At 34.3% G+C, this 12,559-nt stretch overlaps 1 protein-coding gene and 2 pseudogenes across 7 annotated transcripts in view; 2 read left to right on the top strand and 1 right to left on the bottom strand.

Annotated features, from left to right (window-relative positions):
• Positions 1-12,559, bottom strand: part of Atr (ATR checkpoint kinase) — a 104,520-nt gene that overhangs the window by 64,558 nt on the left and 27,403 nt on the right. For all 7 annotated transcript variants that reach the window (XR_005726716.2, XM_078043444.1, XM_005328040.5 and 4 more), the window contains 3 exons: positions 8,890-9,033; positions 5,430-5,523; positions 4,411-4,536 (listed from right to left, as the gene is read on the bottom strand). Coding sequence is in view for 6 of the 7 variants with exons in the window: in XM_078043444.1 (XP_077899570.1) it covers positions 4,411-4,536; positions 5,430-5,523; positions 8,890-9,033 (364 nt within the window). In the remaining variant the exon portion in view is untranslated. The remainder of the gene's footprint in view (positions 1-4,410; positions 4,537-5,429; positions 5,524-8,889; positions 9,034-12,559) is intronic.
• LOC101976634 (transmembrane protein 230 pseudogene) lies at positions 1,609-1,963 on the top strand (annotated as a pseudogene).
• Positions 3,173-3,789, top strand: LOC120884033 (histone H2A.V-like; annotated as a pseudogene).

Raw genomic sequence — 12,559 nt, forward strand, 5'->3', positions numbered from 1 at the left:
CCTGCTGAGATTTGTTTTTTTAAGTTATTTTTATTGGAGTCAGTTTTGACAAAATTATATATGTTTACAAATTTATTTAAATACAAGAATATGCAGTAGTCTCTCGTAATATTTTAAAATACTTTCTTTGTTTTGAAGTTTATTTTTCTTGCTTTTTTTTGTTTTTGTTTTTGGTACCAGAGATTGAACCCATGGGTGCTTAACTACTAAACTATATCCCTAGGCCTTTTTATTTTTTGACTAAGTTGCTTAGAACCTCACTAAGTTGCTGAGGCTGACTTAGAACTTGTGATCCTCCTGGCTTAGCCTCTCATGCTGCTAGGATTACAGGTGTGCACCACTGCACCTGGCTTTGTCATTTCTTATTTGTGGTTTCTGTGTTTTTTCTTTATTTGACATTTACCTATTTTGCTGGTTTGGGGCAAATATCTGCTAGGATACCGCTGGAAAGAAGTGTGTCTTTGAGTTCTTGTTCTTTTTTATCTCCTCATGTGTCTTTAAGTCCTCCTTGCCTCTAATAGTTTCTTCTTTCTTACCTACAGTAAATTGATCCAGCTACATATATATGCTAAATGAAATTAATCCTTACTGTAAAAAATATCCTATAACAATCTGTGGCCACAAAATCTCATACAGAGTACTCAATTTGACCTAAGACTCTTGCAAATACACTTCCCTTCTTACTCTGCCTAGGTTACCTATTTTACACTGAATCTTTACGTTGAAGGAAAATACTAGATGTAATTTATCTTTTTGTGATACAGGTGGCAAAAATGAAGCGGCTGTGCAAGAAATGACACTGCATTGTTAAATTCAATGATTTACATCTAACAGGTGATGACTGAGATGATGTCTCCTTATATTAGGCCATGACCATGCCATCTGCTTAGAAATAATCTAAACTAGAAAACCTCTATACCAATGGGACAGATCCTTTGTTATTTATTCATAAGTCACCTCAAAGACTAGAAGCCCTCTAACTTATCTGATACCCAGGTGTAAGTCTGGGGCTAGAGGCAAATACAGGGCAGTTTCATTTTTGTTTAGGGCAGGACTGAGGCTGTAACATTGATAATGTAAATATATAGTAGGGAGGGCATAAAATCTCAGCTGGAGGAGATTCTAAGCTCTTCACATCTGGAGGGATCATCTCTAGGTCAGTTGCTACTCACATTGGTTCTATAAACTCACTGCCCCAGGAGCCATGTACTCTACTATCATATGTACCTTCTGTCCATGTCTATCATGGAAAGAAACACTCTAGTTTTGTTAGCCAGCATCATGAGGGTCTTAGGCTTTCACATCTTGTATGGTTGAGGTGCAAAAATATGTAATCTGATTAAATTTTTTCTCTTTATTTATAAGCAATCTGGTATTCTGAATATGTTTACACTATCATCAAGATTAGGGATAATCTAGATTATGTTGCAAAGGAAAAGAATAAAATTCATTGGCTCCTTGAAAAAGTAAACTTAAAAATTTAGCTTCGGACTTCTGTAATGGGCTGGTGCTTGCCGGAGTGTTACTAATTAGGTGGCTGTGCCATGAGGTCTGGGACGTCTCGGCTGGTGCATGGTGCTCGGACTGTAGCTGTGTCTGTGTGTTATAATGCCCTTTAGTACTAATCTGGCTCCTGGAATCCCCAGTAGTAAAGTAAAATACTCAAGGCTCTCCAGCACAGACAATGGCTACATTGACCATCAGTTTAAGAAAAGCCCTCCTAAAATCCCTCATGAGGCCATTTCACTTGCCAATGTGCTGTTTTTGATTGGCGCCTTTCTTATTACCATAGGCTCCTTCCTGCTGTCAGGCTACATCAGAAAGAGGGGTCAGGGGCAGACCCATTCCTGTCCTGATCATTGGCATTCTGGTGTTCTTGCCAGGATTTTATCATCTACACATTGCCTACTACTCATTTAAAGGCTACCAGGGTTACTCCTATGATGACATACCAGATTTTTGATAACACTTCAGCCCTGAGACAAGTCACAGTGTGACTGAACGCAGCTTTGATATTGAACAGAAACTTACAGCTAAGGGCTGAGGAATTATGCAGTTTGCGGATCTTTGACCAAACAATGGCCAGAGTTTATAGGTCCATCCCAAAAATGTTCACTGAGCTTAATTAGCTTATTAGAAAACACTTTGTTTTTCATCTGGCCCTGGCAAAACTCAACAAGTTTTTCCATATGAATCTGTATCACAGAAGAATAGCAATGCTATTTGTCTGGGAAAGCAGGTTATTCTGTAGTAGAAATTGTTACTATTTCCTCCCCCTATAGAGTGAGCATTTCTTTTATAGTCTTCATTGTCAATTTGTTATTTTATCAAATAGAAGAGTGTGGTATGTTTAATTTCTTAGTTACTAAGTAATTTGTTTTTAAAATATCAAAAGATCTTAACTCTACCTTCACATTCTGGTGGAAGACCTCTATAAAATTACATATTAGGTGTTGGATTATGGCTCAGCAGTAGAGCGCTCACCTAGCACGTGCAAGGCCTTGAGTTCAATCCTCAGCACCACGTAAAATAAATAAATAGATAAAGTTATTGCATACAAATACAAAAAAATAAATATTTTTTAAAAATTACATATTAGTGTGGATCCACCTATAATATTTTTTACTTTGTTTCCTAGTGACAGGAACCAGGAGTTTTTAAAATCAGAGTAAGTTTTCAAAGTATAAGCACTGTCTCTGATAACCAATCCTTGGCCAAATCTGATCCTGTTTTCTAATAGGCTGGCCTGCATATAATTTGAGTTATTCTATCCCTTGTGTAGATCAAGATGTTCTATATATCTTTAAAGACTGGACTTTTGGCTGTTCCCTAATGAAAAATGACGATAATCGGTTGCTATTTAGAGTGTATAACACTATTGCGAACACCTGATACTACAGTGTCATTCAGCTGAAGATCTCAAGACTTGGCTTCGATCTCCGGAGGAACACATCTGTTAATTCTGTTTCTTTGCTTGAAAAAAGTGCCTTATATTTAAAGGAAATTAAAATGTCAGAATAAAAAAAAAAATAGCTTTGTTAAAGCAAACAGTTTGTTCCAGTCAAAATGTAAACTGATAAAACTGCTGACATTTTGACAGATACCTACAGGAAATTATACGAGAAGACTCAAAACTGCTGATATACAAACATATAAATCTTCACTTAGGAAGATGCAGTAAGTCAAAATATAACCATAAAATCATGACCCTTTAAAAACAATAATCTTGTAAATCTCTGGGATTCAAGTTAAAAGGCAACTAATTCATCAATTACTGGTTTCTCAGTTGGATTTGATGATCTACTTCCTTTTTAGCAGTTTGAATTGCAGTGCAATGAAGAAATAGGGATCTCATTGTGGGTCTAATGAGACTTTTCTCTGCCAGCAATGTCTAGGCTTTAGCAGAATTGGAAATGGCTGGTGGTTAAGACTGAGAAGCACTTTCGAAAGGCCAAGACAAAGGTGGTTTCCAGGTTGCAGTTCCCTGTGGGGCATATTCATTGACGCCTGAAATCTAGGACAAGCAGCCATGGATGTGTGGGCATGACTGCTGCTGTGTACAGTGCAGCCAATCAGGAGTACTTCACTGCAGAGGTGCATGAACTAGCAGAAAATGCATCAGAACACTTAAAAGGTAAAATGCAATACCTCTTATTACTTGCAACTTACTATATTCATGGTAATGAAGAATTAGAGTTACTTATCAAGGCTACAACTGTTGGTAGTGGTGTTATCCCGCACATCCACAAACCTCTGGGAAGAGAGGGCAACAGAAAGGAGACTGTCTAAAGGATACCTGGATTTCTTATCATCTCAGGATTCTAAATGCTTTATCAGCTGTCCAGAGTCAATGATTCCAACATTTCTGTGAAAAACACTATTTTGCCTTTTTGTAATTCTACTTAGCAAGTTGAACGTTTAATTAACTTTCCAACCAACTAAAATTTCTGCATTCAAGTCTTAACCATATTTAAGTTGTTACTGTGGCCTCAAAGAAGCTATTGATTCTGAAGTAGTGGGTTTTGATTGAACTGTCTTTAAAAAGTTGTTTTGATTTTAATATTGTCATGCTTAAGTAATAGGAATAAACATTTGGTTTTGTATAGACATTATTTACACTCTGATGAGTTCAATAAAGGTCATCTGTCCCCACACCCCCAAGTTTACTTCTTTCATTGAATCTGAGTCTCAAATCTTTTTGATATCTCAGCATACCTTATTTTATTATTTTCATTTCTTATTTATTATATATGTATGTATACATATATATGTGCATATATACATGTATGTGTGTGTATATACTACCCCCACCCCCCCTTTTTTTTGGCAGTGCTAGAGAGCCAACACAAGGCCTTGTGCATGTCAGGCAAACATCCTACCTTTGAGCTACATCTCTAGCCCTTAGCATACCTGGTTTTTATACAAGGTTTCCTTCAAGCTTGTAAGAGCATGAATACGAACATCTACATTTTCATGCTGAATTGCTTTCATGGATAGCTGAAGGGTTGTTTGAAGATCAGTACTTTCAGAAGTTTCCTACATACAGAGCACAGACAGACATGCTTTATTATCTTAATAACCATTTCTGAAGGCCTGAATTCCCTATATGGTTATCATTAGTTAAAGTATACTCCAATAAAAATTAGCTTTAACAAATAATAAAATTTCCATCTATTCCTTTCAAAGTATATGTCATTGTTAGTACTTCTCAGGGAAAAGGATTTTATTCTAAAGTCTTTAGACCCAGATTTAAATTCTCAATAAAAGTTCACTTATCTAAAATAAATGCTTCCTGAGAAGAAGTATGAGCTTCTCCTTACTTATGGAGGGCTGCACTGTAGTGTAACCCAGGTCTACGGATGAGATAGATAATTTAATTCCTTCCTTTTACTACTAAAGATGAAACTAAAATCAAGTATCCCACTTTCTGCCCTAAAATGCCATATCATCACCATTAACATTTTCATTATTTCAGAGGGCTCACTAGACTTTAAGGTGTTGGAACTAAATATTGGTCCCCTTCTAAAGCTCAAGAATCATTTGTATCTCATCTCCCTGTATCATGATTTATAGCACAACAAAACAAAAAATCATCCACAAGCTTTTTCTTTCTTCTTTAAGGGGATATAACTTTGGCAGCTTCTCTTGGGGACTGTAAGTAAGGTATACTGACCTGGGTAATAAAGGCACAAAAACTGAATTATTTGCTGTTTAATCCATCCAGTGCTATTATGTTTTTGACCTAAAATTCTAAAACCTCCCTAAAGAAATCATGGATTCATAGTAGCATTATTTAGCTACCAGAAATTAGCCATCAGAATATGATCATACTATCCCTACATATGAATCTAAAGGATCTTTATTCAATACATTATAGGATAATTTTATAGCTAGTATCTTCCAAAGCATATATATAGAAGATTAAATACCTTTCTGTATTCCTGGAGAACTGCTTGTATTTTTTTTAATTCTGGATGATCAGGCAAAAAGTATATTTCATGAAGAAAATCTTGCACAGCATCCCTAACAAGTTGGGGAAAAATGTTATTTGCCAAGAATATGAATATTAAGGGGCTGGTGTTGTGGCTCAGTGGTAGAGTAGAGCACTTGTCTAGCATGTGTGAGGTACTGGGTTCAATTCTCAGTACCGCATATAAGTAAATAAATAAAGGTCCATGAACAACTTTCAAAAGGCAATTTAATTAACACTTAAAAATGCTAGCTGAGGGGAACATGGGAGGAATAGATGAACTTTAGAAAGGGCAAAGGGAAGGGAGGGGATGAGAGGGTATGAAGATAGGAAAGATGGTGGAACGAGATGGACATCATTACCCTAAGTACATGTATAAAAAACATAAATGGTATGACTCTATTTTGTGTTCAACCAGAGACATGAAAAATTGTGCTCTGTTTGTTAATATTAATTGAAATGCATTCTGCTGTCATATATAACTAATTAAAATAAAATTTTAAAAACAATTTTTAAAAGTGCTAGCTAATTATTGACATGCAAGTATTTTTCCTAACCATGTCTAGGCTGTTCAGTTATATTAATAGTGGCAAATAACCAAAGCTAAGAAAACCACCTATCAAAGTCTGTTAGGTTGGTGGCCCCAAGTAAACCATGCTTTTCAAAATACATATACATATATACAGTCCTTTCCTTTTCAATCTGGGTTGGGCATGTGACTTGCTTTGTCAAACATTATGGCAGAAGATATGCTATTCCAGTATGGAGTGTAGGCATTAAAACTGCTTGACAGCTTCCATTATACTTGTAGAGAGCAGAGTCACCATGCAAGAAAGTCTGACCACCAGGATGAACAGGACACATAGAAATAGGTTCTAAGACTACATAGGAAGAGCAAGAAGCCCAGCCCAGTGTTCTTGCCAGCCGAATGTGGTCATACCAATGACCTTTGTTAAAATCAATAGAAGAAATAACCAGTGGAGCTCATCCACATTACAAAATACATAAAAATGCTCACTAATTTAAGATGGCAAGTTTTGGGATGACTTGTAATACAGCAATAGGTAGCCAAAGCCAACCATAAAGCCTAAATTTTCATAAAGACTTTTGGAGAAAAATACATATTTTTTATTGAAGCTATAAATTTTTTATTAGCCTATTATATAATAAATATTTTAAAATTATGGGTCATGTATCTCTCATGAATGATTAAAAAGTTTAACATCTTTAGATACTAAAGAAATGCAAATTAAAACTACACCAAGATTCCATCTTACTCCAGTCAGAATGGCAATCATCAAGAATACAAGTAACAATAAATGTTGGTGAGGATGAAGGGGAAAAGGTACACTCATACACTGCTGGTGAGAATGCAAATTGGTGCAACCCTCTGGAAAGCAGTATGGAGATTCCCTAGAAAACCTGGAATGGAACCACCATTTGACCCAGTTATCCCATTCCTTAGTTTATACTCAAAAGGACTTAAAGTCAGCATACTATAGTGATGCAGCCACATCAATGTTTATAGCAGCTCAATTCACAATAGCTAACCAGTGGAGCTCAGTCCACATTACAAAATACATAAAAATATATGAAACCAGTCTATGTGTCCTTCAATAGCTGAATGGATAAAGAAAATGTGGTACATTTACACAATGGAATATTAGTGATAAAGAATGAAATCATGGCAGTTCTAGTTCTATTCAAATAGATGGAACTAGAGAATATCATGCTAAGTGAAATAAATCAATCCCCAAAATCAAAGGTAGAATGTTCTCTCTGATATACAGATGTTAACACACAATAAGGGAGGGAGAGGGAAAATTAGATTAGACAAAGAAGAATGAAAGGAAGGGGGGATGGGAATAGAAAAGACAGTAGAATGAATTGGACATAACTTTCCTATGTTGATATATGATTACACGACCAGTGAAACTTCACATCATGTACAACTGTAAGACTGGGATTCTATGGGGCTGGGGTTGTGGCTCAGCAGTAGAGCACTCACCTAGCACATGCAAGACCCTGGGTTCGATCTTAAGCACCACTTTAAAATAAATAAATAAAGGTACTGTGTCCAGCTACAACTAAAAAATAAATATTAAAAAAATGGGATCCTAATTAGAATAAGTTATACTCCATGTATGTGTATGTTTCATGTATACCTAAAAAAAACAAATAAAAAAATTTAATAGGTATTTTTCAGTCTAGTCTTCATTAACTCATATAACAAATATGTATTCAATAACTAATATGTGCTACCATGCAATGAACACCATGCTAGACACAATGCTAGAGAGACAATAAACAAATCCAATATAAAATTCATTCATTCAGGGAGCTTAAGGTCTTCTAACAAGCACTGAGCAAAAGAGGACTTTAGTTTGAAGAGAAATGAGTCCAGTATCTATAATAAACAGCTATGATATAAATATTTGGATAACAATTTTAAAAAGGTATTTGAAAAGTGATCTAAATTATTGATTTTTTTGTTTTACCATGTACAAAATAACAAGAAAGTTAAAAAAAAACTATTCACAATACATAAAAACATTTTAATTTTTCCTCCTGTGCTTTCTCCCTGATTGGACAGTTTCTGGAAATTAAAAATTAAAGGGAATGGCAATAGCACATGGGCAATAACACCTATTTATCTACACACAGGTGAGCAGATAAATAGGTACTAATATTTAAATATCAACTTTTCAGAAGGAAAGAAACTATGATAGAGAAAAGTCAGTGAAGAAAAAAATAGGAAAAAGTTAAAATATAAAGGAAAACATTTTAGGCGAAAGGGCAGCCTGGGTCAAAACTACAAATGAGATGAAGTAATATATGCTCTGTCAATAGCTGTCCAAAATCATAGGAAAAGATTTTGAGAAATAAAAGTGGCTAGCTTCTGGAAAGCCCTGGATGTCAAGTTAAGTAATCTGGAATTCATCAGTTAGAAAACAGAGAAACACAGAATGTTTTTATATGCTGGAATAATACAGGTAGAGATGTTTTTAAAAGATCCTTCTAACAAAATATGATAATGTGAAAAAAGCTTAAAGTAACAGGCTGGTTTAAAGAGTTTTAAATATAAATACAGGGCTGGGGCTGTAGCTCAATGGTAGAGCATTTGCCTAGCATGTATGAGGCACTGTGTTCAATTCTCAGCACCACTTGAAAATAAAGTACATCGACAAGCAAAAAAAAATTTTTTAATTAAATAAACAAATAAATAAATATAAATACAATGGAAATAATACCCCAATGGAAACAGCATCAATTCAATATATAATTATACTCCAATGATTTTAATTGGAAAAAAATGTAAAAAGTGAACGGTTCAATATTACCAACAATCCTAATACTTTTGAGACATAAGAATCCAGTAAAAGAATCGCCACTATAATTATTAATTTTAGTTACAATACCTGTTTTCAATTATAAGGTAGTGAAAGATAGCTGCAGTTTCCTTAGGCTGGATGTGTATGAGAGGTAACAAAGCTACTATTACATGGCTGAGAAGGGAGCCTAGATAAGTGTGATCCAGGCAACGAACAAAGCAGTCCCAAGCTCTACGTGAAAAAACAGAACAAAAAATTAAGTCCCATAATTTTTATCACTTGTAAAAAGTTCCATCAATTAGTTATTAGTTGAAGAAATAATGATAAATGTATCACAGATTACAAGGAAGCTTTAAAAAAAAAAAGAAATAACGATCAGTAGTATATACCCCAAATGATGACCAAATTATATTAAGTCAAAATAGCAAAGTGGAAACAAAAACAAAAACCCAGTAATATGGGGCAGGATTAATATTCAAAGCAATTTTTATGTGTGCACATTTGCTCATACAGCTGGTCCGTGACTAATTATGGTTCAACTTAAAAGATTTTTGACTTCACAATGGTTCAAATGTAATGTGCATTTAATAGAAACCATATTTCAAATTTTTATCTGTCCCTGGCCTAACAATATGATATGTGCTACAATTCTCTCTTGTGATGCTGGGCCATAGCTTAGAATTTACCAAACTATTATAAGGACAAACAACTAAACTGCCCTCTATAGCGTACCATGGTATTTAAGAAATTACAAATTAGATAGTCAATGTTTCATTATAAAATAGGCTATGTGTCAGATGATTTTATCCAACTATAAACTAAAGAAAGTGTTCTGAACTGATTTAAGTTAGGTTAAGGTTTGGGTTTAGGTATGTTGAAAACATTTCCACTTGTGACATTTTCAACTTAAAATGGTTTTATTGGGAGGTAACACCACTCCAGTAGGTCAAGGAGCATTTGTGCTTATAAAATGAGAAGATAAACAGAAATGAATGAAAAAGAATGCCTGTAGGGGTCAGGAATACAAGCAAGACTTCTCTCAGTATAACTTGTTAAATGGACTATGTAAATGTTTTACATGGTATTTTTCTTTTTATTTTTTTTTTTGTACTAGTGAAGACTGAAACCAGGAGCATTCCACCTCTGAGCTACATCCCCAGATATTTTTAAAAACTTACTTTGAAACAGGATATTGCTAGGTTGCCCAGGAGGGCCTAAAACTTGCAATCCTCCTGCCTCAACCTCCCAAGGAACTGGGATCACTGTGCTGAGCTGATTTTTAAGCTAAACAAAAAGACAAAAACAAAGAAACCCCTAAAAAATTTTGACTTTTTTGTATTTCATTTCTGTTGCCAAGGCCAGTCTTGAACCTGCAATCCTCCCATCTCAACCTCCTGAGTAGCTAGGATGACAAGCACACACTACTGCACCCAGCTTTACTCCTGAAAATTTCAAAACAAACTAAAATAACTGAACCTAACTGAATATTAAGATAGTGGCATACGCACACAGAAAATAATCATTTCCCATGACATTCTAATGAGGTTTTTAAGGAAAAAAAGAACCTCTAAAAAGCTGAAATTGCATCTCATAATCTGTTAGCAGTCATATTGAAATTGTCATTTTAAAGTCAAATATATGTTTAGACAGAAAAAAAAGGCAACAGGAACAAAGATATTAAACATACAGAAAAGAAATAAAATGTAAAATCAAAAGAGTTAAGTAAAAAGTAGGTAATCTTTCATTTGGATTGAAAATATACAAATAAACTTGTAATTTTTTTCACTTTATAAAATAATACAAATTGTCTAGTGGCACTAAGACTTAGAAGCAATGACAATAGCAATTTTCAGTCACAATGGGTAGACCAAACAAGTGCCCAGACTGGGAGTTAATCCTGGTTCAAAGGAACCAGAGCTGAATATCCTAAAAGAAATTGCTAATTTTGGTTCAGGGGCAAGAAATGTCCAAGATGAACCATGACATCTTATGATGCTAGAAAGCAAACAATTTATAAAAGATTAATGGGTTAGTCAAAAGTCATAGGTAACAATCTAAAAGGATCCCTACTGGCTAAAGGCAGGACACATGTGGTAAATGAATATGATTTTCATGTATTAAAATTCATCAAACTCATAAAAATCCATGGGGCTGAAATGATACAAAAAGAAAAGAAAAATTTTACTGGAGATTGCTGGGGCACAAAACCTTTATTCTGAAAATTGATAGAAATATTAAAATATTTATCCTGCCTATCCTGTATGAATTAATTTCCTATATAAACTGTTTCACAATGGCTTATTATTTAATGAGGAATTTTGCTTTATTTAATAAGAATTCCATCCAATTGAGGTGGGGTTGTAGCTCAGAGGTAGGGCACTTGCCTCCCATGCATGAGGCCCTGGGTTCGATCCTTTGCACCACATGAAAATAAACAAATAAAAATAAATATTTAAAAAAAAAAAGAATTCCATCTGATAAATACAAAAGAAATAATTTATCATCTATAATGAAATAATGGACTCAGGCAATGATCACTAATTAATGTTAAAATCTTTAGATAAAAGATTAAAGAAAATATGTTATAGAGAAATTCAGGTTGATAAAACCAAAGCTACTAATTAATTAAACCAAACCTACTAATTAATATTATATATTATGTGACTTATGTTTGAGATAACAGAAGCACGAAGTCCCAAATATAAAGCATTATTCCCTAACAAGTTGAACCTAAATACAATCAATCATCTGTATCTAACTACCAGTTTATATGGAAAAACAATGGAGAATCGATGAGGTAGAAGAAAAAGTAAAATCAGCAATCAGTCAAATCCTACATTCCAAAATCTTAATAGTTACTATGTATGGAAGGATAAGCTATGTAAGAGCCAAAACAACCAAATGGGTGATGTGTGGGCCTTGTTTACATTCTGACTCAAACAAATCAACATCTCTGAGGCCACCTAGGGCAATCTAGCAAAATCCTATTTCAAAATAAGTTTTTAACAATGTCTGGGACTGGGGCTGGGGTTGTGGTAAAGCACCTACCCAGCACGTGTGAGGCCCTGGGTTTGATCTTCAGTACCACATAAAAACAAACAAACAAAATAGAGGTACTGTGTTGAACTGCAACTAAAAAAATAAATATTTAAAAAAACATATCTGGTTGGGAGGGAAAGGGAGGGGGCAGGGGATTAGCAAGGATGGTGGAATGTGATGGACATCATTACACAAAGTACATGTATGAAGACTTGAATTGGATGTCAACATACTTTATATACAAACAGAGATATGAAAAATTGTGGTATGTATGTGTATTAAGAATTACAATGCAAGAAAAAAGCACCTGTATAAAGGCATAAATTGGGTGAACATACTTTATATACAGAGATACGAAAAATTGTGCTTTATATGTGTAATAAGAAATGTAATGCCGTCATGTGTTTAAAAAAATAAAATAAAATCAATAAAAGATTAAAAAAAAAAAAAAAAACATGTCTGGGGATGTAGCTCAGAGGTGGAATGCTCCTGGTTTCAATCCTCGCTAGTACAATAACAAGAAAATACCATATAAAACATTTACATAGTTCACTAAACAAATCAACATCAAAATAGATCTTTGAATATCTGTGATTACAGACTAGTTTTAACTAATATTAGGAATTTCTATTATTCTGTTAAGTATAAGAACTAAGAATAGTTCTGCTAAGCATAATAGTTCATGATTTTTTTCCCCTGGTACTAGTAATTGAACCTA

The sequence above is a fragment of the Ictidomys tridecemlineatus genome, chromosome 3, assembly GCF_052094955.1.
Source record: "Ictidomys tridecemlineatus isolate mIctTri1 chromosome 3, mIctTri1.hap1, whole genome shotgun sequence".
NCBI classification, from domain to species: domain Eukaryota; kingdom Metazoa; phylum Chordata; class Mammalia; order Rodentia; family Sciuridae; genus Ictidomys; species Ictidomys tridecemlineatus.